A 25,280-nucleotide genomic window follows, 5' to 3' on the forward strand; every position below is an offset into this window, starting at 1 on the left:
TTGACAAATGCATTGCTTTTAATCACATACAAACATACTTGAAGACACACTGAGGAACTACACACAGCTGTGAACTAAGGGAAACATCCATAATCAGCCTGATACGGGGGAGGGGCCAGTTCGCACAGCAGAGGACCAAAGTCCAAGGTGGTTCTTTTGGATGGCATCATTGTAGCTATCGCAGTGGAATCAGGAACACGTGGTCACTAGCAGTATTACCAAAACAAGGTGTTTACTACACAAATTAGACCTTAAATGAATGCAGTCTAGAGGAGAGGAGAGTCTGAGCAGCAGAGAATACTTCCAACCATGAAAGCTCCAATTAGTCGCCTGGATGCATGAGCGCTGGCAGGAAAATCCAAACTGTGGTGGATCTTTGATGCAGAACATGTGAAGATGTATGTGGAAACCTGGACCTCTGAGAAATGGAAGTCAGGCAGTTAATTGTGGTTTTGAGGGCACTCTTGACTGGCAGGGCAAGCGATCAGGAAAACAGGTTATAAGCAGGTTATCCTCCAAGCTCCTATACAGCTTCTGTCTGTCTGTCAGCTCTGAAACCTAACGCCTCCAGTACTCCGGCCTTCCAAACCTCATGCAAGTGAGGCTACAGGTAGAATCACAAAGGGAACAGATTCTAGGAAATGTCACATTACCCCGGTGACAAAAACTGGTTTTCTCCTAAGAAAGATGGAATATTTGATGGGTAATGGAGATCCAGTATCTGACAGAGGCGGCCAGTGGGAAAATCCCAACAAATACCAAAATGTCATTTATCAACAATTCTAAACCATTATTTTAAAATTAAACCTACTCGCACATTTAGAAACCACCTCGATTCATCCATGGATCAGACTCCAAAATGGAAAGAGAAAAATGTTACTGATTTGAGGAGAAAACAAATATCTATTAATCTTTAAACAACAGTAAAAAGAGTACTTACAGAATTATCTCACCTCAATGTTCATTTTTGAAATTAAGTAGTAAATATCCACAGTCCAGAGATCCACTTTAAGAATGAGGCACTGATAAATACAATATATTTATAACTTTTACAATGATTGAGGTTACATATAATGTTCTGGAACATTACATAGGGATTCATGTGTATCAGGCTTTCTTATATTTGTTGGACTGCTTTCCCGTGGGGCTTTCACATGTGAGGATGAAGGTCCATTGACATTTTTCCCACGCTGCTTACATTCAGGAAGTTTCTATTCAGTGTGAGATCGCTCATGCCTTCGAAATGAGTTGGGACGACTGAAGGCTTTTCCACATTCTTTACATTTGTACGGTTTCTCGCCAGTGTGCATTCTCACGTGTCCTCGAAAGGTAGTGCGATAAATGAAGGCCTTTCCACATTCCTTACACTCATAGGGTTTTTCTCCAGTGTGCGTTTTCTCATGTGTCCGAAAGGACGTGTAACAACTGAAAGCTCTACCACACTGTTTACATTCATAGGGCTTCTCTCCTGTGTGAGTCCTTTCGTGTATCCGAAAGGAACTGGGAAAATTGAAGGCTTTCCCACATTCCTTACATTTATAAGGTCCATCTCCAGTGTGCATTATCATGTGCGTGCGAACGCTCGAGGGAGAAATGAAGGCTTTCCCACACTCTTTACATTTATAGGGTTTCTCTCCAGTGTGCTTTCTCATGTGTCCCTGAAAGGTTGTGCGATAAATGAAGGTTTTGCCACACTCCTTACATTCATAAGGTTTCTCGCCAGTGTGTGTCCTTTCGTGTATTCGAAAGGAACTGGGCCAACTGAAGGTTTTCCCACACTGTTTACATTCATAGGGTTTCTCTCCAGTGTGAGTCCTTTCATGAGATCGAAAGGAACTGGGACAAATGAAGGCTTTCCCACATTCCTTACACTTGTAAGGTCCATCCCCAGTGTGTGTGATCATGTGGGTTCGAATGCTTGACAGAGAAATGAAGGCTTTTCCGCATTCCTCACATTCATAAGGTTTCTCTCCTGTGTGAATTCTTTCATGTATCCGCAAGCCTAGAGGGGAGCTGAAGGTTTTCTCACACTGTTTACATTCATACTGTTTCTCTGCAGTGTGCGTCCTTTCGTGTCTTCGAAAGGAACTGGGACAACTGAGGGCTTTCCCACACTGCTTACATTCATAGGGTTTCTCTCCAGTGTGATTTCTTTCATGTATTCGCAGACCCAGAGGGGACCTGAGGGATTTACCGCACTGTTTACACTGATAGGGTTTCTCTCCAGTGTGAGTTCTCTCATGTGTTCGCAACGAAGTGGAACAACTGAAAGCCTTCCCACATTCCTTACATTTGTAAGGTCCCTCTCCTGTGTGAGTTATCATGTGTCTTCGGTAAGTCGTGAGCCACGTGAAAGCTTTCCCACATTCCTGACATTCGTAGGGCTTTTCCCCAGTGTGAGTCCTCTCGTGTCTGTGAACAGATTTGCGGTAACTGAAGGCTTTCCCGCATTCCTTACACTTGTATGGCTTCTCTTCACATTCGTGGTACTCATATGGCTTATGTCCACTGTGAGATCTGATGTGCCTACTAAGGGACGAATGACGCACAAAGACTTTTCCACACACGCTACATTCACATGGTTTTACTCCAGAAGGCGTTCCCTTGTTCAGATTAAGATCTGGAGTCTGGATGATGGTTTCTCTACACTGAAGACCTTCAGGTGGTTTTATTCCAGAAGGACTTTTCTTATTCAGACTAAGGTCTGGAGTCTGGGTGATAGTTTCTCCACACTGATGACCTTCAGGTGATTTTACTCCAGAAGGTGTTTTCTTGTTCAGAATAAGATCTGGAGTCTGGGTGATGGTTTCTCTATACTGAGGACCTTCAGATGGTTTTATTCCAGAAGGACTTTCCTTGTTCAGATTAAGATCTGGAGTCTGGGTGATGGTTTCTCCACAGTGATCCTCTTTGTTTTCATAAGGTTTTTCTACCATATGAATTCTGTAAAAAATGAGAAATATATGAATATTTCTTGGTTATTTGTATTAGCAGGATACTAGAATTACACTTTTTAAAATCTTTTTTTAAAAAATATTTATTTATTCGACAGACAGAGATCACAAGTAGGTAGAAAGGCAGGCAGAGAGAGAGGAGGAAGCAGGCTCCCTGCTAAGCAGAGAGCCCGATGCGGGGCTCAACCCCAGGACCCTGGGATTATGACCTGAGCCAAAGGCAGAGGCTTTAACCCACTGAGCCACCCAGGTGCCCCTAGAATTACATTTTTTATAATTTACAGCAAAATGAAGGTCTCCTGCCCTTTCTTAAGTGTTTGAAAAGTTAATAGACTGAATGTTTCATAAATAGAACTGGCCACAGTTATCATGTAAACAAAGATTATTAACCTACAGGGTTGTTTGTTTATTTATTAGAGACTGAGAGTGAGTGAGCATAAGCAGGGGGAGTGGCAAGCAGAAACAGGCTCCCCACTGAGCAAGGAGCCCGATGCAGGACTTGATCCCAGGACTCTGAGATTGTGACCTGAGCCCAAGGCAGGCACATAACAGACTGAGCCACCCAGGCATCTCAACATACAGGGATTTTCTTTACGCTGTTTCCAAGTGGACAGTTTTGCAAACACTGAACACCTATGTCCTATTTAAGTAAATATTTTCAGTGAAAAAAAATTTAAGGATAAATTTGAACACTTTGGGCTTTATTTATTTAAAGATTTTATTTATCCATTTGACAGAGAGAGAACAAGCAGGGGGAGTGGCAAGCAGAGGGTGAGGGAGAAACAGGCTCCCTATGGGACTCCATCCCGGGACCCTGGGATCATGATCTGAGCTGAAGGAAGACATAGAACTGACTGAGCCCCCGGCACCTCTGAATAATTTGGTTTTAGAAAATTCATGCCGGGGCTCCTGAGTGGCTCAGTGGGTTAAAGCCTCTGCCTTCGGTTCAGGTCATGATCCCAGGGTCTTGGGATCGAGCCCCACATCGGGTGCTCTGGTCAGCGGGGAGCCTGCTTCCTCTTCTCTCTCTCTTTGCCTGCTTGTGATCTCTGTCAAATAAATAAAATCTTAAAAAAAAATTCATGCCACAGAAGGATTCTACGTGGGACACTGCTATACTGTGTGACTCACCTTAGTTTTCTCCCCTGCGTATAGTACCCATCTTCAGTGTCATGACCTTCCCATTTTTTCCCTAAAATGCAAATGGAGAAAAATAATTCCATGTTTTTAGAAATTATAAAAAATTACTAGATTTTAGGTCTCTGTTAGCTTACTAATGTATGCTTTTCCCACATGTTAGAACAAGACTGATGGGCAAGAAATACCTATTCTCTAACTGCTAATGTTCAGTAAGAATGTCATCATCTTTACCTATTGAGGCCAGGTTTCTGAAGGTTTCCCGCATCACATCTCTGTAAAGTTTCTTCTGCGAAGAATCCAGTAAAACCCACTCTTCCAGGGTGAAGTTCACAGCCACATCCTCAAAGGTCACTGAATCCTAAAACATCCCAAATGACAGCACTGGGGATTTATACCCAATTTATAGGAAGGTTATGTTATGTATGTGATTCTGTGGTCTCCAAACATTTACGTCTTGGTCGTGAGAATTTACTTTCTGTTCCCACTTCCTCATAAATTTAACAGTATCATGAACACATGCAAATTATTTACTCATTGTTACTGTGATCACTTTAAATGTTACTGTTCTCTAATGGTGGGGTCCAGAGCACCCTGGAGGAATGAGCGAAATGCTATACAAATGAGACCAGTGTTATTTTAAGCACGCTAATTATTGTTGAGAAGGACGTTCTCATCTCCTTCCTTCTTACATACCATTTAACTCAGCACTCCATGATGCACGGGCTCGAGTCTGCACGAGGTTTTAATGAGTAAAACACAGTGAAGAACTGGAGGCTTGTTCTAGTCCCAGCACCAGCCACGAGCGTCCCGGAGGCCTATGGAAATGCAACTTGTAACAAGGATCAGCTTTCCGTGTCGGCCCGAAGTCCTCCAGGCCATCAGAGGTAGCCAGACGTAGCTGGACAAAGGCAAATATTCTTGTGCAGAAGCCCTCCTCTGCACCGCTGCGGTACTTACTGCATCCGTTTTTCCGTATCTCCGTCCCGTTCACCTAGCCAGAAGTTACTCAGAAGCGACGGCTCAGAGGTCTCCACAGAAACCCCATCCAATGAGCCTCAGGGCTGCTTCTCACTTTTTAGGACACATGCTGAGTTAAGAAAGGGCTAGAAGAACTCTTTTTGGTCAAACCATAACAGCGTCCTTGGCCCAGGCTAACCTTGACGAATAGAGCTGCGGGTTGTAAGGGAGCTCACGAACATCCACAATGGTTTGATGGTGAGTCTGTTCATGAGGAGGAAATAATGGATTCAGCAGTGCTCTCCTCCAAGAGAACATAAAATCTCCATCCTCCAATTTCAGGAGGAAGTTCCCGACCAGTCCCTCTAGAGGGGACCCTCTCATTTTCTCTCATTTATGAGCTGCGACGTGGTGCACAGAAGCACCACAGCCAATCCCCAAGTACAGGAATCCCTCAGCTGAGGACACCAGCTAATGCCGCGAGGGGTAAGCACGTTCACTCTGGAACTGAGGTCTCCGGGGAGGAAGGCAGGCCTCTCACGCTGGCATGAAATGGCTTGAGAGACCAGGGAAAAGCAGGCAGACTTTTTTCTGAGGCTCTGAGTGGACTAAAGGTTCACACACAAGGGCAGGAGCCTGTATGAACAGAACCTCTTGCCGCTGCCAAAGCAGGAAGCACTAGGCTTTCTCCCTGTCTTGGATAGAAGCGGACCAAGGAGGGAGGAGGAGGGAGGAGTTTCAAAGCTGTACGCATCAAGCATCAAAAATTAGAGCCAGAGGGTGCCTGGGTGGCTCAGTGGGTTAAGCCGCTGCCTTCGGCTCAGGTCATGATCTCAGGGTCCTGGGATCGAGTCCCGCATCGGCTCTCTGCTCAGCGGGGAGCCTGCTTCCCTCTCTCTCTCTGCCTGCCTGTCTACTTGTGATCTCTGTCTGTCAAATAAACAAATAAAATCTTAAAAAAAAAAATCAGAGCCAGAGATCTGGTTGTTGTTTGTCAAATAATGAACTCAGAAGCAGTCTCTCCCTCACAAGGAAAAAGCAAAAAACTTAAAATGAAACAACTCTTCTTAGATTCCGCCAGAGAACTGAGGACACAGGGCAAACCACAGTCTTCAAAATTGGAGACAGAAAAGAAGCTATTTTGAAATATGCCCAGAATATTCTATTCTTAACAAGGCCTGTCCTCCGAAGAATCTGTTTCACTGGGGCCTAAGCAAACAGGAAAAAAAAAAAAGAACAACACACTCTCCAAGAACTTTGGGATAATGACAAGGATCAAATACACAAAATGGGACTAACTGATGGAAAAGAAAGGCAGAAAGGAATGGAAAAAGTGAATCTTCCTACCATTCGAGAGAAGCTAAGAGAAGACAAAAGGGAAAATGAAGGGGGAAAAAAAAAACCCCAAACAACTGAAAACACAAATTCAAGCACATCCTATTCAAACTGCAGAAAAATACAAAATGAAGAGAATACAGTGAAGGAAGCCAGGCGTGCGAGGGGAGGAACCAACCTCGGTCACACCGAAACGCAGGTCAGAATCAAACAGGACTTCTTTCCAAAACCATTTCAGCAAGAAAGAGACTGGAGTGAAACACTTCAGGTGTTGAAAAGTAAACCACCACCACCCTACAATTCGGTTAGAACTGTTCTTCAAAAATGAAGAAGAAATAAGGACTTTCTGAGGCAAAAATTGAGGAATTTGACACGAGTACACCTGGTTTTCAAAGAACACGAGAAGAAATTCACTGGGAGGTACGTAAGAGAATTAGGAAAGAAACTAAAATAAAATACCTTTTCTTTTACTAACAAATCTGATAGACCTCACTTTTGCATTCAGTAATAAGCTTTTGGGTAAGTGAAATGAATGACCATGTTACATGGGCCAGGGGAAAATTAGGAATACTCTGACATGAGGTAAACTCGGGAAAACAAAGTAAAGAAACTATAATTGATATGCTGCGAAGAGAGAAAATGTTCAATCAAAGCCAACGAAGGCAGAAAAATGGCAGAAACCAAAGAAACAGGGACAACAAGAAAGAGTAAAAAGCACTGTAGCTACTAATCAACATTATCAATAACCACTTTAAACATCAATGGTCTAAATCCTACAGCCGAATGATACTGTAACAGCACATTAAAAAGAACTAAAGATAAAGACACAAATATACATAAAAGGAGGGAGAGAGATGTACCACACCAACAGTAACCAAAAGAAAGCCAGCAGAGCAGATTAATTTCAGACGAGGCCTACGTCAAAGCAAGGAAATTTCAGATAAAGAGGGAATCATGTAATGATCACTGGGTCAAATCTCCAAGAAAATTTAACAATCCTTTCGTATATATAACAGAATAGCAAAATATGTTAGGCAAAAAATGGGCCTATCAACAACCCCGTATCAGTAACGCAAAAGTTCCAGCAGGAAGAAAATCAGGAAAGACTAGTTAATTGAACAGTACCAGTGAGCAACAGGTTTCATTGAAATCCATGGGATATGTCATTAACAGCAAATTTCCATTCTTCTCAAGTGCACATGCAACCCTCACCAGGACAAACCACCTTCTGGGCTATAAAACACCTTAAATTTGTGGGGCACCTGGGTGGCTCAGTGGGTTAAGCCTCTGCCTTTGGCTCAGGTCATGATCTCAGGGTCCTGGGATTGAGCCCTGCATCGGGCTCTCTGCTCAGCGGTGAGCCTGCCCCCCCCCCTCTGCCTGCCTCTCTGTCTACTTGTGATCTCTCTCTCTCTCTGTCAAATAAATGAATAAAATCGTTGAGAAAAAAAATTTTTTTTTAAAACACCTTAAATTTGAAACAACAGAAATCCTACAAATATGTTCTCAGGAAACAGCAGCATTAATCTAGAAATCAGTAACAGGAAAGTAGTTGGAAAACCCCAAAGACATGGAGATAAAAACTTCTAAATACTGGGAGCAAAAAAGTCTGAAGAAATCATTATACTGAATGATATGAAAATAGAATTTATTAAAAGTTGTCTGGTGTAGCAACTGTAGGAGCCTAGCAATTACAAATAGCCTTCTTGGACAATCACAAAGGTCTGAGAGACAACAAAGGGCTCTCTTCCATGAGTTCATTCCTTCAAAACTGGGAGAGGGGGCTGTTTTGTCTAACACATAAAAACCAAGAGAGTGTCAAGTAAACCAAAGAAACAGAACAATGTATTCCCCCCAAAAGCAAAATATAAAACCTTAGAAAAAGACCTTAACAAAAAGGAGATAGGTAATTTATCCGATAAAGGGTCCAAAATAACAGTAATAAAAATGCTCACCTTGCTCAGGAGAAGAATGGGATGAAAAAAGAAAGAATTCCAACAAGCAGAAGAAAACAAAGTACCAAACAGAAGTCATAGAGCTGAAGAAGAACTGAACTGAAAAATGAAGACAGGGCAGAACTTACCCAATCAGAACAGTATACAGAAAAAGGAATGAAAAAAAGTGAAGACAACTTAAGGGACTTATGGGACTACATCAAGTTGACCAAAGTCTGCATTACTGGATTCCCAAAGAGGAGAGAAAGGAGCAGAAAACTTAAATAATAGCCGAAAACTTCCCTAACCTGGAGAAGGAAACAGCAAATTCAGGAATCCCAGAGAGCTCCAAATACAATGAACCCAATGAGACTCACACCAAGAAGCACTACATTTAGTGTCAAAGCTAAAGTATAAGGAGAGGCACTTAAAACCAGCAAAAGAGAGAGAGAGAAACCAAACGTGTTATGTACAAGATAACTCCCATAAGATCATCAGATTTTTTCAGCAAAAACTTTGCAGGCTAGAAAGGAATGGTGTGACATATCCAAAGTGCTGGGTGGGGGGAGGAAAAAAAAGTGCCAGCGACACCAGCGTGGCTCAGTTGAGTAAGCATCTGCATTCAACTCAGTTCATGATCTCAGGGTCCTGGAATCAAGCCCCACATCCAGCTCCTTGCTCACTGGGGAGCCTGCTTCTCCCTCTGCCTGCCACTTCCCCTGCTTGTGTTAGCTAATGCTCTCTGACGAATAAGTAAAAAAATTTTTTTTAGATTTTTTTTTTTTTTATTTGACAGAGAGATCACAAGGAGGCAGAGAGGCAGGTGGGGGATGGTGGGGGGGGAAGCAGGCTCCCTGCTGAGCAGAGAGCCTGATGTGGGGCTCGATCCCAGGACCCTGAGATCATGCCCTTAGCGGAAGGCAGAGGCTTAACCCACTGAGCCACACAGGTGCCCCTAAAATATTTTCTAAAAAGAGAAAAAAACTGCTAACAAAGAAAACTCAACTCAGTAAAGTTTTCAGAATTGGAGAATAAGAGTTCTCCAACTGAAGCAAAAGCTAAAGGAATTCATCACCATTAGACTGGCCTTGCAAGCCATGCAAAAGGGACTTCTTTACATTGAAATGGAAGGATGTTAATCAGTAACAGGAAAATATGAAAGTACAAATTACACCATTAAAGGTAAATATGTAGTGAAATTCAGACTAATGTAAAGGTGGGAGGTTAATCATATGAAGTTGAGGTTAAAAGTCAAAAGTATGAAAATAACTATACTAACTTGTTAACTGAGACACAAAAATGCAAACTGTGATATCAAAAACATAAAATGGAGGTAGAATAAAAATGCAGAGTTTTAGAATACACTCAAACTTAAATTGTTATCAACTTAGATTACTAAACATAAGCTATTCTAGTAAACTCATGGGAATCGCAAAGACCTATAGTAGACACACACAAGAGAAAGGAATTTAAACATAGTCCTACAGACAATCAGCAAATCACAAAAGAACCAAGAAAAGAACAAATTACAAAAAGAGCTAGAAAACAGTGAACAAAATGGCAATCAGTACATACCGACCAATAATTACTTTAAAATGTTAATGGACGGGGCGCCTGGGTGTCTCAGTGGGTTAAAGCCTCTGCCTTTGGCTCAGGTCATGATACCAGGGTCCTGGGATCAAGCCCTGCATCAGGCTCTCTGCTCAGCAGGGAGCCTGCTTCCTACTCTCTCTCTGCCTGCCTCTCTGCTTACTTGTGATCTGTCTGTCAAATAAATAAATAAAATCTTAAAAAAAAAACTAGCTATTTTGTCTGACACAAAATAGGCTTTAAGACAAAGACTATAAGAGACAAAGGAGGTCATTATATGATAAAGGCATGAATAAGAGGATATATTACTTGTGAATGTTTATACCCTCAAAATATATAAAGTTTATACCATCTAAATATATAAAGCAAATAGTAACAGATCTAAAGGAAGAAACAGCAATACAATAATAGTGGGGGACTTTAATATCTTAACTATCATTAGATGTATCATCCAGACCAAGAAAGAAAAAAAGAAAAACAGTAAGGAAACACTGAAATTAAGTGACCCATTTTTAACAGACATTTCCATCTAAAAGCAACAGAATACACATTCTTACATGCACATAGAACATTCTCCACAATGGATCATATATTAGGCCACAAAACAAGTCTTAATAAACTAAAGAAGATTAAAGTCACATCAACCATCTTTTCCAATCATAATGGTGGGCCTACAGATCAACTCAAGGAGAAAACTGGACAATTCACAAATATGTGCAGATGAATTAACATGCTACCGAACTAACAGGTGAAAATAATCAACTTGAGAAGTCAAAAAATACCTTGACAAAATGAAAATGGTAATACTACGTATCAAAACTTACAACATGCAGCAAAAGCAGTTCCAAGAAGGAATTTCATAGCAATTAATGCTTACATCAAGAAAGATCTCAAATAAATCCAAATTTATACCTCAAGGAGCTAGAAAAAGAAGAAAAAAGTCCAAAGCTAGAAGAAGAAATAACAAAGATCATAGTGGAAATAAACAAAATGCAAATTAAAAATAGAAAAAAAAAATCAGTGAAACTAAGAGGTTTTTTTTTTTTTTTAAATATTTTATTTATTTATTTGAGAGAGAGACAGTGAGAGAGAAGAAGGTCTGAGGGAGAAGCAGACTCCCCGTGGAGCTGGGAGCTGGGATGCGGGACTCGATCCCAGGACTCTGGGATCATGACCTGAGCCAAAGGCAGTCGCTTAACCAACTGAGCCATCCAGGTGTCCATATTGTTTTTGTTTTTGTTTTTTTGATAAATAAAATGGATAGACCTTTCGTTAGAGTCTAAAAGAAAAGAGAGGACTCAAATATATTAAAAAAATGAAGGAGAAGACATTACAACTGGTACAACAGAAATACAAAGGGTCATAAGAGACTACTATGAACAATTATTCACCAAAAACTGGACAACCTAGAAGACATGGATAAACTCTTAGAAACAAAATACATATCAGGACTGAATTATGAAAAAGCTGAAAATCTGAATAGACTGATTACTAGTAAAAAGAGTCAACCAGTCACCAAAAGCATCCCAACAAATCAAAGTCCAGGACCAGATGGCTTCACTGGTAAACTCTACCAAACATTCGAAGAAAAAGTAATACCAAATCCTTCTCAAATGCTTACTAAAAAATAGGAGGGAATACTTCCAAACTAATTTTATGAAGCCAGTGTTACCTTAATACCAGAAGATGCCATAAGGACATTACAGTCCAGTATCCCAGACGAACATAAGCTAGGAAAGTCCTCAACAAAATACGAGCAAAGTGAATCCAACAACACACTAAAAAGATCATCTACCACAATCAAGTGGGATTAATTCCATGATGCAAGTATGGTTCAGCATCTACAAATCAATGTAATAAACCGTATTAACAAAATGAAGATCAAAAGTCATGATTTCTCAATGGATGCAGAAAAGGCATATGGCAAAATTCAATATCCATTTATGATAAAAGACTCTCAACAAAGTGGTACACAGGCATAATAAAGGCCATGACCAGCTCACAGATAACCTCATACTCAGTGCTGAAAAGCTGAAAGTTTTTCCACTAAGATCAGGACCAAGAGGAGGATGCCCACTACACAAAGCTGGAAAGTTCTACCAGGGCAATTATGCAAGAAAAAGAAAAATGCTACCCAGTTTAGAAAAAATGAGGTGAAGTGGTCTGTTTATAGATGATAGGATATTCTGCAGATCTTCCTCAACTTATGATTGTGTTATGTACTGATACATCATTAATTGGAAATATCTCTAAATTGAAAATGTAGGGGCAGCTGGGTGGCTCAGAAGGTTAAGCACCTGCCTTCAGCTCAGGTCATAATCTCAGGGTCCTGGGACCAAAGCACCAAGTTGGGACTCCCAGCGCAGTGGGGAGTATGCTTCCTCTGCCTGCCCCCTTCCCCAGCTCATGTGCTCTCACTCTCTCAAATGAAATTAAAAAAAAAAAAAACTAAAAATATATTTAATATGCCTAACTTAATGAACATACAAGCTTAGTGTCACCTACCTTAATCATACTCCACTTACATTAGCCTGTAGTTGGTATAATCAGCTAACACAAAGCCAAATTCTTTTTTTTTACAAAGCCTATTTTTTACAAAGCCTTTTTAAAAAAGATTTGTTTGGGGGAAGGGATAAAGGGGAAGCGAGAGAGAGACTCTCCAGCAGACTCCCTGCTGAGTGAAGAGCCCTTCACAGGGTTCAATCCCATGACCCTGAGATCATGACCTAACTGACTGAGCCACCCAGGTGCCCAACAAGGCCTATTTTTAACAATGTGTTGAATTTCTCATGTTGTTTATTGAATACCATACCAAGAGTAAAATACAGTATGGTTGGGGCACCTGGGTGGCTCAGTGGGTTAAAGCCTCTGCCTTCAGCTCAGGTCATGATCCCAGGGTCCCAGGATCAAGCCCCACATCGGGCTCTCTGCTCAGCAGGGAGCCTGCTTCCTCCTCTCTCTCTGCCTGCCTCTCTGCCTACTTGTGATATGTCTGTCAAATAAATAAATAAAATCTTTAAAAAAAAAAACAAAACAGAATGGTTGTATAGGGACAGAAGGGTTTTAACAGTAACAGTCATTTACCCTCACAATTGTGGGGCTGACTGGAAGCTACAGCTGGGGCTGCTTCTGCCACCCAGGACAGGAGAACACGGAATTGTATACTGAGAATGGAAAAAATCAAAATTCAAAATATGGTTCCTACTGCATGTATGTTGCGTTTGTACCATCAAAAAGTCAAAAAATCTTGAGCTGAACCATCATTAAGTTGGGAACTGTCTGTATACAGAAAACTCTAAAGATTCCACCAAAAAAAAAAAAAAAAAGGTTACATTCCTCTACACTAATAAGGAACAATCAGAAATTAAGAAAACATATTCACTTTTTCTTAATTTCTGATCGTTCCTTTTGTGTAATAAAAATTTGTTTAAAGTTAAAAAAAAAAGAAATTAAGAAAACAATCAACCTTAACTCCATAAAAATATTTAAAGGTATGTTAACTATATTGAAATTAAAATGAAAAACTTAATAAAATTTAAAAAATAGTCCAGGGGACACCTAAGTGGCTCAGATTGGTTAAGCACCTGCCTTCAGCTCAGGTCATGATCCCCGGGTTCTGGGATGGAGCCCCCTATTGGGCTCTTTGCTCAGCAGGGAGCCTGCTTCTCCCTCTGCCTGCTGCTTTCCCTGCTTGTGCTCACTCACTATCTCTCGGATAAATAAATAAAATCTTTTTTAAAATAAATAAATGACGTCCACTTACAATTGCATCAAAAAGAATAGGAATAAGCTTGATCAAAAAGGTGAAAGGCATATATACTGAAAACTGTAAGACACTGATTAAAGAAACTGATGACACAAAATAAATGGAAAGATATTCCATGCCCAGTGGATTGAAAGAATTACTACTGTTAAAATATCCACACCATCTAAAGCAATTTACAGATTCAATGCAATCCCTGTCAAAATCTCAATGGCATTTCCACAGAAATAGAACAGTCCTATAATCTGCATGGAACCACAAGGACTCTGAATAGCCAAAGCAATCTTAAGAAAAATCTGGAGGCACAACATTCTCTTATTTCAAACTATGTTACAAAGCCCTAGTAATCAAAACAATAAGGCATTGGCATAGAACAGACATACGGATCAATAGAATAGAACAGAGAATACAGAAATAAACCCACACTCTGTGGTGAATTAATTTACAGCAAAGGAAATAAACATTTACAATGGAAAAAAGGACCGTCTCTCCAATAAACAGTCCCGGGAAAACTGGACCACTTTCTTACACCATACACAAAACTCAACTCTAAATGGATTAAAGACGTTGAGTGTAAGACATGACTCCATAAAATTTCTAGAAGAAAACAGGTGATAAGCTCCTTAACATCAATCTTAAAGATGACTATTTAGATCTGACGACAAAAGCAAAAGTCAACAAGTAGGTCTATATCAAACTAAGAAGCTTCTGCACAGCAAAAGAAATCATCCTTAAATGAAATCCTTAAATCATCCTTAAAAAGAAATCCTATTCGATGGGAGAAAATTATTTACAAATTGTATCTCTGGTTATATCCAAGGGGTTATATCCAAAATACATAAAGAACCCCTAAAACTCAACACCAAAAAAAGAACCCAATTAAAAAATAAAATGGAGGGGCGCCTGGGTGGCTCAGTGGGTTAAAAGCCTCTGCCTTCAACTCGGGTCATGATCTCACCGTCCTTGGATCGAGCCCTGCATCGGGCTCTCTGCTCAGCAGGAAGCCTGCTTCTCCCCTCTCTCTGCCTGCCTCTCTGCCTACTTGTGATCACTCTCTCTGTCAAATAAATAAATAAAATCTTAAAAAAAAAAAAATGGGCAGAGGATCTAAACAGACATTTATCCACAGAACACACACAGGTGGCCAACAGGTACATGAGAAGGTACTCTACATCATGATCACCAGGGAGAGGCACATCAAAACCACAATGAGCTATCACTTCACACCTGTCTGAACAGCTGGCATCAAAAAGACAAATAGCAAGTGTTGGTGAGGATGTAGGGAACCTTTGTGCACTACAATGACCACGTGATCCAATAATACCACTTCTGGGTATTTATCAGAAAAAAACTAACTCTAAAAAATATAAGCAACCTATATTCACTGCATTATTACTTACAATAGCCAAGATATGAAAACAAGTGTTCACCAATGGACAAACTGATATACATTAATAGAATATTATTCAGCCATGAAAAAGAATAAAATACTGCCCCTTTGAGAGAGCAGGAAGGGCAGAGGGAGACAAACTTAAGCAGGCTCCAGGGGTGCGGAGCCCCACATGGGGCCTTATCTCACGACTTGAGCCAAAATCGAGAGACAGAGGCTCAACCCACTGAGGCACCCCAAAGTCTTACTATTTTTAACACATAAACTTTGAGAATATTATGCTAAGAGGAAAAGTCAGAAGAGAAAGACAAATACTGTATGATCTCACTTATACGTGGAATCTGAAAACAAAACCACAGGGGAGCCGGTGGCACAGTCGGTTCAGCATCCCACTCTTGGTTTTGGCTCCAGTCATGATCTCAGGGTCGTGAGATCAAGACCCACGTCGGGCTCCGTGCTTAGGCAGAGTCTGCTTGAGACTCTCTCTCCCTCTGCCCCTCCCCACCATGCGTGCACACAAGCTCTCTCTGTAAATAAATCCTACAAAAAAATAAAAACTAAAACAAAAACACAAACTCATACGCAAAGCAAACTGGTGGTTGCCAGAGGTGAAGGGTGGGGAAAATGGGTGAAGGGAGTCACAAGGTACAAATTTCTGGTAATAGGGGCGCCTGTATGGCTCATTTGGTTGAGCAACTGCTTTCGGCTAGCGTCAAGATCTTGAAGCCCCGGGATCGAGTCCCACATCAGGCTCCCTGCTCAGTGGGGAGTCTGCTTCTCCCGCTGACCTCTTTCCTCTCATGCTCTCTCTCTCTTGCAAATAAAAAAAAAAATCTTAAAAATAAAAATTAAATTAAATTAAATTAAAAAAAACCTTCTGGTAATAAAATAAGTCACTGGATGCAGCATGCGACATGGTACCCACAGCTCTTAACACCGTTAACACTGAATATTTGAAATCTGCTAAGAGAGTAGGTGTTAAAAGTTCTATGGTAAGTAAAGAAACTGTAACTATGTGCAATGAAGGATGTTAACTAGACTTAAACTGTGGAAGCATTTCACGGTATACACAAATACTGAGCCATTATGTTGTACACCTGAAACTAATGTTACATGTCAGTTATATCTCAATATAAATAAGGAAAATAAAATAGTAAAACTTATAAAAGACATTAAGAGTTACAGGAAGTGGGGCGCCTGGGTGGCTCAGTGGGTTGGGCCGCTGCCTTCGGCTCAGGTCATGATCTCAGGGTCCTGGGATCGAGTCCCGCATCGGGCCCTCTGCACAGCAGGGAGCCTGCTTCCTTCTCTCTCTCTCTGCCTGCCTCTCAGTGTACTTGTGATTTCTCTCTGCCAAATAAATAAATAAAATCTTTAAAAAAAAAAAAAAGAGTTACAGGAAGTGAAGAGACAATATCAAGAAAGCCAAAGGCTAGTTCCCTGAAATGACGAATGGAATTGGTGCATGTTGAGTCAATCTAAGTGAGAAGAGAAGGAAGACAGAGATTACTACTATCAGGAGTACAAGGAGGTGAAAAAGAAAAAACATGTGAGAACTCAACACACACGGTAACACACTAGGAATAGAGGGGAGGAGTTCCTGTTCTTGGAAAAGAACATCGACATGAATCTTGTAGTTAACACGATAATGGCAAGAGACTCGTTGCTTTTCTGGCAAGCTAACCAGCAAGGTACGGAGTCTCCTCTCTCCACTCCTATTCCCCATCATCCTGGAAGACCTAGCTAATGCAGTAAGGCAAAAAAAGGAAATAAAAGTTATATAGATTGAGAAGCAAAAAATAAACCTGTGAATTACATAGCACATGGTTTACTATGTAGACTATCTGATAGAGCCCCCAGCAATTCCAGAGATCACTCTGAAAAAAATCAGTAACAGAGCACAGCAAGGTTGAAGGAAGCAGCAGTCAACTGTTTTCCTACAGACTCACACAAATACAGTCAACTGACCTTTGACAAAGGACAAAAAGGCAATACATAGAGAAAAAGTCTTAAAAAAAAAAAAAGATTTGGGGTACCAGGGTGGCTCAGTGGTTTAAAGCCTCTGCCTTTGGCTCAGGTCATAATCCCAGGGTCCTGGGATCAGGCCCCACATCGGGCTCCCTGATCTGCAGGGAGTCTGCTTCCTCCTCTCTCTGCCTGCATCTCTGCCTACTTGTGATCTCTGTCAAATAAATAAGTAAAATCTTAAAAAGAAAAGATTTTGAGAGAACGCATGCATGAGCAGGGGTAGGGGCAGAGGAAGAGAGAGAATCTGAAGCAGACTCTATGGTGAGTGTGGAGTCCAACATGGGGATCAATCCCAGGACACTGGGACCATGACCTGAGTCAAGATTACGAGTCGAATACTTCATGGACTGAGGGAGCCAGGCGCCCTGAAAAAATTCTTTTAAACAAACAGTGCTAGAAAGAGTGGCTATCCACATGCAAAGGATAAACAAACAAACAAAAAAAGAATTTAGACACTGACCTTATGTCTTTCCTAAAACTCAACCAAAAATATATTGTAAATCTAAAGTTAAAAACTCCTAAAAGATCACACAGGACATGATCCTGGATTAACTGATGTATTTTAAGATACAATACCAAAAGCAAGATCCATGAAAGAAAAAAATGGGAAGTTTCATTTCATTAAAATAAAAATCCTGTTCTACAAAATAGAGTGGTAAGAAAATGAATAGTCACGGGGCGCCTGGGTGGCTCAGTGGGTTAAGCATCTGCTCTCGGTCAGCTCATGATCCAGGGTCCTGGAATCCAGCCACGTGCCAGGCTCCCTGCTCAGTGGAGAGCCTGCTTCTCCCTCTTCCTCTGCTGCTCCCCCTGCTTGTGCTCTCTCTCTCTCACTCTATCTCAAATAAAAATAAAATCTTGAAAAAAGAAAAATAAAATGAACAGTCACATACAGGGAGAAAATTCTTACAGAACAGTTATCTGATAAAGGACACCCAAAATGTCCAAAGAATTCTTAAAACTAAGACAAAAAATCCAATTTTTAAAAAAGATTTTATTTATTTATTTCACAGACAGAGATCACAAGTAGGCAGAGAGGCAGGCAGAAAGAGAGAGGAGGAAGCAGGCTCTCTGCTCTGCAGAGCAGAGAGCCCGATGCAGGACTCGATCCCAGGACCCTGAGATCATGACCTGAGCTGCAGGCAGAGGCTTTAACCCACTGAGCCACCCAGGCGCCCCCAAAAATCCAATTTAAAATGGGCAAATGATTAAAAAAAAAAAAAGCAAATGATCTGAGCACACACCACAAAAGACTGTACACCACAGACTGCAAATAAGCATATGAAAAGAAGTTTAACTTCAAATGTCATCAGGGAATTAGAATATAAATGGGTGTCACTAGACACTTATTTATAAGGATACAATTTTTCAAAACACTCAGAACACCAAACGCGGGTGACGATGTAAACCTACAAGAATCTCATTCACTGTTGGTAGGGAAGGAAGATGGTAAGCTTACTTAGGAAGACAGGCAGTTTCCTATAAAACTAAACATACTCTCACCAAAGGATCTAGTGATCATACTCCTTGGTAGTTCCTCAAATTAATTGAAACTTCGTACTCACACAGAAACATGCAAATGAATGTTTACGGATGTTTTATTCATAACTGCCAAGAGTTCAGCAGGATATCCTTCAGTAGCAGAGTGAGGAAACACCCATGATATACGCATGTGATAAATACTGCTAAGTGATCAAGAGAACTAAAGGATAAAGCCAACAAAACACCAGCAGGAACCTTTAAAGTATATTAAGTGAAAGAAGACACTCGCACAAGGTGAAAAGTAGTTTTTTTTTTTTTAAAAGATTTTATTTATCTATTTGACAGAGAGAGAGAGAGATCACAAGTAGGCAGAGAGGCAGGCAGAGAGAGAGGAGGAAGCAGGCTCCCTGCTGAGCAGAGAGCCCGGATGCGGGGCTCGATCCCAGGACTCTGAGATCATGACCTGGGCCGAAGGCAGCGGCTTAACCCACTGAGCCACCCAGGCGCCACCTGAAACGCAGTTTCTAAGCGCAGGACATTCTGCATGTTAAAAATCTTTCCGGTTAGAGACTGGGGTGTTGGAGGGAATGCTGACTGAACAAATAGGGGGAGCACAGACTATTTTTAGGAAAGCAAGAGATTATTCTATACTAGAGAGAAATGATGGACACGGGGTGCCTGGTGGAGCAGTTGGTTAAGCGCCCAACTCTTCGTTTTGGCGCAGGTCGCAATCTCAGGTCCTGGCATGGAGTCCCGCGTCGTGCTCCACGCTCAGCAGAGTCGGCCTGAGACTCTCACTCTCCCTCCTCTTCACCCCGCCTCTCCCCACACATGCACGTGCTCTCTCCAAAATCAGTAAATACATCTTAAAAAGAAATGATAGACACTTGTCACTGTACCTTTGCCAAAACCCACAGATTGTACTGAATACAAAACATCTATGTTTGTATCAACAGCAGACTTCAGGCCAGGACTACTGCTCCATCAGTTGTAACAAATACACCACAGGAACAGGAGATGTAAAAATTACTGCAAACTGTGGATGCAGAGAGGTCAAGTGGGACCTCTGTACTTTGTGATCAATTTTTCCGTAAACATAAAATGCTCTAACAAAAAAACCCTGAACTCTCCTCTTTTCGTATCTTGACATTTTTTCTGGTCTACTAGTTTTTTATGAATTGTAATCCTTAGCATGCAATTAATACAAAAGAAACACACTTATATACACTATATTTTACACACTTATATACACTATATTTTACCACTATATTTTGCTACTTTAAATTCAATTTTAAATTAATTTAAACTTGGGATGCCTGGGTGGCTCAGTGGGTTAAAGCCTCTGCCTTCGGCTCAGGTCATGATCCCAGCGTCCTGGGATTGAGCCCCGCATCGGGCTCTCTGCTCCAAAGGGAGCCACCTTCCCCATCTTTGTCTGCCTGCCTACTTTTGATCTCTGTCAAATAAATAAAATCTTTTTAAAAAATTAATTTAAACTTTTCTACATAGGAAATCATTCTAAGATCTAATTCTTTAAGTACTAGCCAGTATAAAAGTGCAGCCCATAAAAAATGAAAAATTTCAGTGCTCCAACTAAAAGGACAAGGGACAAATAAATAAAAGGACAAGGGACACCACAGTTTGTCCCTCTGCCACATGTCACACTAGGGATACTGTCAGGAATGAACAGTATGTTGCACTGCATTAGGGGACTGCATTTAAATCCTGAAACTTACTAGGACTTTTAAGATTTACATAAGCTCGGGTAGTTTTACTGACATCAATTAAAACAAATTCATTTGCCTTAAAAAAATAGTAAAGCCTTTTAAACATCAAAGTTCCCTGGAGGGCGCCTGGGTGGCTCAGTGGGTTAAGCCGCTGCCTTCAGCTCAGGTCATGATCTCAGGGTCCTGAGATCGAGTCCTGTGTCGGGCTCTCTGCTCAGCAGGGAGCCTGCTTCCTCCTCTCTCTCTCTGCCTGCCTCTCTGCCTACTTGTGATCTCTCTCTGTCAAATAAATAAATAAAATCTTAAAAAAAAAAAAGTTCCCTGGAGACCTGCACATACAAAAACGGCTCTATATGTGAGAAATGAGGGGTGTCCTGCGGGCTCAGTCAGTAGAGCATGCGACTCTTGATCTCGGGGTTGTAAGTTCAAGTCCCAAGTTGGATGTGGAGATTTCTTAAAAATAAAATCTTTAGGGGCGCCTGAGCGGCTCAGTGGGTTAAGCCTCTGCCTTCAGCTCAGGTCATGATCTCAGGGTCCTGGGATCTAGCCCCACATCTGGCTCTCTGCTCAGCAGGGAGCCTGCTTCCCCTGTCTCTCTCTGCCTGCCTCTCTGCCTACTTATGATCTCTCTCTGTGTCAAATAAATAAATAAAATCTTTTATAAATAATAATAAAATAAAATCTTTAGGGTACCTGGATGGCTCAGTTAGTTGAGTGACTGCCTTCAGCTCAAGTCATGATCCTGGAGTCCCAGGATTGAGGCTGGCTCTGGCTTCCTGCTCACCAGGGGGGCTGCTTCTCCCTCTGACCTTCCCCCTCTCATGTTCTCTCTCTGTCAAATAAAATCTTTAAAAAAATTTTTTTAAATAAAGTATTTTTAATAAAAGACTTTATTAGAGAGAGAGATCACAAGTAGGCAGAACAGCAGAGAGAGGGAGGCAGGCTCCCTGCTAAGCAGAGAGCCTGATGCGGGGCTCGATCCCAGGACCCTGAAATCAAGACGTGAGCCAAAGGCAGAGGCTTAACCCACTGAGCCACCCAGGTGCCCCCAAAATAAAACATTTATATTAAAAAATAATAATAATAAAGATGAAAAAATGTGCCTGAGAACTTCAATATGCCCACCTCACAGCTTGAGACTGTGCCTAAAAGGAATAAAAATTGTTTGGTTTCAAGATTTTCTTGCCTCACACATTTTTCTCAATCAACTTACATTTTCAAAGCCCGAGAAATAAAAATAAAAAATCTTACCCATTCGGACAGGAAATAAAACTGCAAACTACTAAGGAAGACTAGACTGAAAGGACTGGAGTATGCAACAGATAAAAAAGAATGCCAAGGAAAGAAATGCAAACATTCAAGGCCGCTCAGATAAGCAGCCTGCTTACCCAGAGCTAAGAAGGAAAACCCATATTCAGAAATTAAACCCACTTCCAAGCTGGGCTCTAGACATTCCCAGGTGAGACAGCACCTCCACAGGGGGTCAGCCCCTGGTGCAGGAGAGGATCACCCGAGAACCTGCAGGAATGGGCTCTAGGAGCCCCGCACACCCTACTTTCTCCGGGCAGCTTATGGGAACTTCCTCCCCCAGGAAAGGAAACTTTCAGGCAGATTCAGTTTAAGGTTGTGACCCTAATAAATGCCCAAATTCATAAACATCTTGTCCAGGAGACAGAACTCCAGACTCTCACAATTTCTCAGTACACAAATTCCACTCTGAGTGCACCTGTATCACGGATGCAAAACCCAAACACGCAAAAACATTTAGGACTAACTAAGAAAACACCCTGTGCCTTTGCCAGCTCAGAGCTGGTCTCAGCTTGGGAGTTACTGGCCTCAGGCCTCTGCTCCCCAATCACAACGCTCCCGACCACCACTGGTCATTTAAATGACAGAAACCCAGGGGTTCAAGAATCCCGCAAAATCTCACACATCAGTGTTTATGTGTAAAGGAGGAAAGAAAATTTTAAGGAATTGTACTAGTTCAACCAGAAAACCAACTTTCTACTATCAGAAAATGAAAATGTCCATTATTTCCAAGAAAATAAATCGATTTGTAAACAACTGGGTTGGGACACTTATTGTCACAGGTCTGGGCCCTGCTATGCCATTTAAAATCACCTGAAAGAACTAAAAGATCTCAGAATACTACTGTACCCACTTAGAAGAAAAAAGGGAACAAACTGTAACAAATAGGAAGAAATAATTCTTTTTTTTTTCTGAAATTCACCTTTTTGGAAATACTTTATACTGTCTCCCAAGTGAAGTCTCAAGTGAATAAATCTTTTCAGAATGACAAATGCAAGGAGGGCAATGCTGACAGGACAGATCACCAGGAAAGTTTTAAGGAAGAACCTCCACTCAAAGGACAGGATGTCAGTGTCCAGGGAAGATCCTGCTGGGGGTCGGGACACAAAGATTTCATAAAACAGTTCCAGGTGGTTATTCTCCGCTTTCTTCTCATGTAAAATACCCACAAAAATAAACCTTTAAAAAGAGCCATCCATGGCTCTGTGGATAAATGATAAAATACTGCGTAATATGAAATGCATCCCGGAGAACAAATAGTTAATAATGATGCTCTGAACTGGAGAGGAAAGATGGCGTTTCAGAAAACACGGAAAGATCTGGAAATTGAGGCATTTATTGCCAGTCCCATGAAGAGCTAGGCTGGGGGCACAGGGTCGCGACTTTGAGACCCTACTCCCAAATGTTTGGAAAAGTGCAGGGATACTGGGTTCCCCCAGGGAGAGAGGAAGGGGACCCCATAGACCACAGCACCTCCCGCGCATGAACCCGGGAGACCGAGGCATGACCGTCCCCTGATGACCCTCCCTGTGGTCACCGCCCGATCTGAGGGGATCGCGGCCACGCAGGGACGGGACAGGATGGCATAGGTCCCTGCGGCCGGGCCGCCCCGCGCTGCGTGCCGCGCCACCCGCGGCCTCGGGTCCCCAGACTCCGGAGTTCACCGCGGGGAAGCCAGGTTCCCCCCCTCGACCGATTCCAGCCGGTCCCACCGCCCCCGTTTCCCGACTCCCGGCCCCGCACACTCACCATTGCCCGCTTTCTGGGGTACCGGGTCGACCACCATGCGATTGCCGCGGCCGCCGGAGCTCACGGCCACAGAGGATGTGGCGGAAGCTCCCCAAGCCTTTCAGGACAGCGCGAGGTGATGTGAGCCTCAGCCGGACAGCGGCGACGGCACCCAGTCCCCACCGTCCACAGCGCGTCGCCCGCACGTACCCGTTCCAGCGACTCCCCTGATTGGGCCGTGCGCGAGGCCCCGCCCCCGCCCGCCTGAGTGACAGCGGGCCGGAGGTCAAGTCTTTGAGTCGACCTTGCTCGGGCGGCGGGCTGCCACCTGGTCTCTGCGAGGACGTCGCTCTGAACCGCGAGGCCGCCAGGCCACTCACGGAGCCGGGACCCTTCCTCACCAGCACGGACCCAAGTGACCTCACTTAGTGCGGAGTCTGGTTCCATTTGGATCCTGGACCGTCTGCCACCAGGGAGTCTTCTGCCCACCACGCCCCCCAACCGCACTCGTTTGTATGGAAAGAATCTCGAAGCCTTGGGCCACTTAGCGTGCTGGGAGGTTTGAACCCCACAGTCCTAGACCAGCCCCGAAGCCTCAGGTGCTCGCAGGTCAGAGACCTACTGAGGCAAAAACCCACTGGAAAACCTTTCAGCGTCATTCCGTGGATACTTACCTGCTCAAAGGTCAAAGGAGGAAACCGCTTAGGGACAAGAGACGGTGAAGGTACCGAGGATAAAGCATGGGGACAGCGGCCATCGAAGGGGCAGGACAGGCGAGCCACGGAGGGGAACGTGAGACTCTCACTACTGCCCACACTTAGGAATCTTGATGATGACTTCGGGGATGTTTATATTATTAGCAAATCCTACCGCAAAACATTTTGTACATTCTTTCCTCAATATATGTGATGATAAAAATCTTAAGAAATTCTGTTTGAAAAGAACATAATTTGTTTATGTTTGTTGTAATTTGGCAATCTGAGTTTTTACTCATGGTTTCGGTGGCAAAATTGGTTAAAATCCAACTGTCTATTTAGAAAGAATTGCTTGCATAAACTCATTATCATACCTACTTTTTTTTTTTAAAACAAAGGGTGGCACCTATTGATATGAAAAGATCTGGACTATTTATTAATAGAATAATTAAGTAAAGTGTATTACAACATATATACCATGTTACCCCTCCTGTAACTGTTACCTGAAGAGTCAGGCTGGGGGTGGGGGGTGGGGGTCACTCTAGGTTCGGTTGACAGCATATCCCTTCCAGGAACAAATGAAAAGGTTAATTACTCTGATTATGGAAGTGTCCAGGGAGGGCAGGCCTCCCAAGCAGGTGGGAAGTGCCTTGAAAGAGCAAGGAAAGGGGGCACCTGGGTGGCACAGTTAAGCAACTGACTCCTGGTTTCAGCTCAGGTCCTGATCTCAGAGGCATGAGATCGAGCCCCATGTTGGGGCTCTACACTCAACACTGAGTTAAGACTCCTCCTCTCCCTCTTCCCCCCCACCAAAATTAATAAATAAATAAAGTCTTTAAAGAAAGAAAAAGGAAAGAAACAGCAAGGGAAAGAGCCTGTCCTAGGTTGTCTTGACGTTCCAGGGTTGTCTGGAATGAGAGTTTGGGCACAAGGGCAGGGCCTCCCGGGATGGAATGTCTTGTCGGCACCAGAGCAGTGAGCAGCCGGACTTTCTTGTCACCTTGTTCAGATGCAGGGCACAAGGAGGAGGAGGAATGAGGCTTTTACAGGTGTCAGCCAACAGACATTAAGAAAGAGAGACCTCTGGGTTGTCATCTGGTATGTAAGGAACTTAGAGGGGACATTCCTATCCTTGCCAGAAGACTTAAAATCAACACCATGTAACTGTGAAAGCACTAATCACAGGGCAAACTGTGGTCTCTAGAATTGGAAACAAGAGACAGAAATGTAGCCATTTTGACATATGCCC

The 25,280-nt window shown here is 42.4% G+C and overlaps 1 protein-coding gene across 1 annotated transcript; it reads right to left on the bottom strand.

The window, feature by feature from the left end:
* LOC131823570 (zinc finger protein 791-like) lies at window positions 1-23,526 on the bottom strand. The gene is made up of 5 exons (XM_059160075.1): window positions 23,358-23,526; window positions 4,788-4,909; window positions 4,326-4,452; window positions 4,086-4,146; window positions 1-2,943 (listed from the first exon to the last, which is right to left on the bottom strand). The coding sequence occupies exons 2-5, from the start codon at window positions 4,788-4,790 to the stop codon at window positions 1,212-1,214; spliced, it is 1,923 nt and encodes a 640-aa protein (XP_059016058.1). The 5' UTR covers window positions 4,791-4,909; window positions 23,358-23,526; the 3' UTR covers window positions 1-1,211.
* Between the last annotated feature and the right edge of the window lie 1,754 nt (window positions 23,527-25,280).

Source organism: Mustela lutreola, chromosome 2, assembly GCF_030435805.1.
Source record: "Mustela lutreola isolate mMusLut2 chromosome 2, mMusLut2.pri, whole genome shotgun sequence".
Classification (NCBI taxonomy): Eukaryota; Metazoa; Chordata; class Mammalia; order Carnivora; family Mustelidae; genus Mustela; species Mustela lutreola.

Bases quoted from the DNA above. Each gene is read 5' to 3' on its own strand.
- LOC131823570 (XM_059160075.1), bottom strand. The intron at 4,147-4,325 runs GTAAAGATGATG...TTTGCATTTTAG, and splicing joins CAGAAACCTGGCCTCAATAG to GGAAAAAATGGGAAGGTCAT. The intron at 2,944-4,085 runs GTGAGTCACACA...CATTTTTTACAG, and splicing joins ACGCAGGGGAGAAAACTAAG to AATTCATATGGTAGAAAAAC.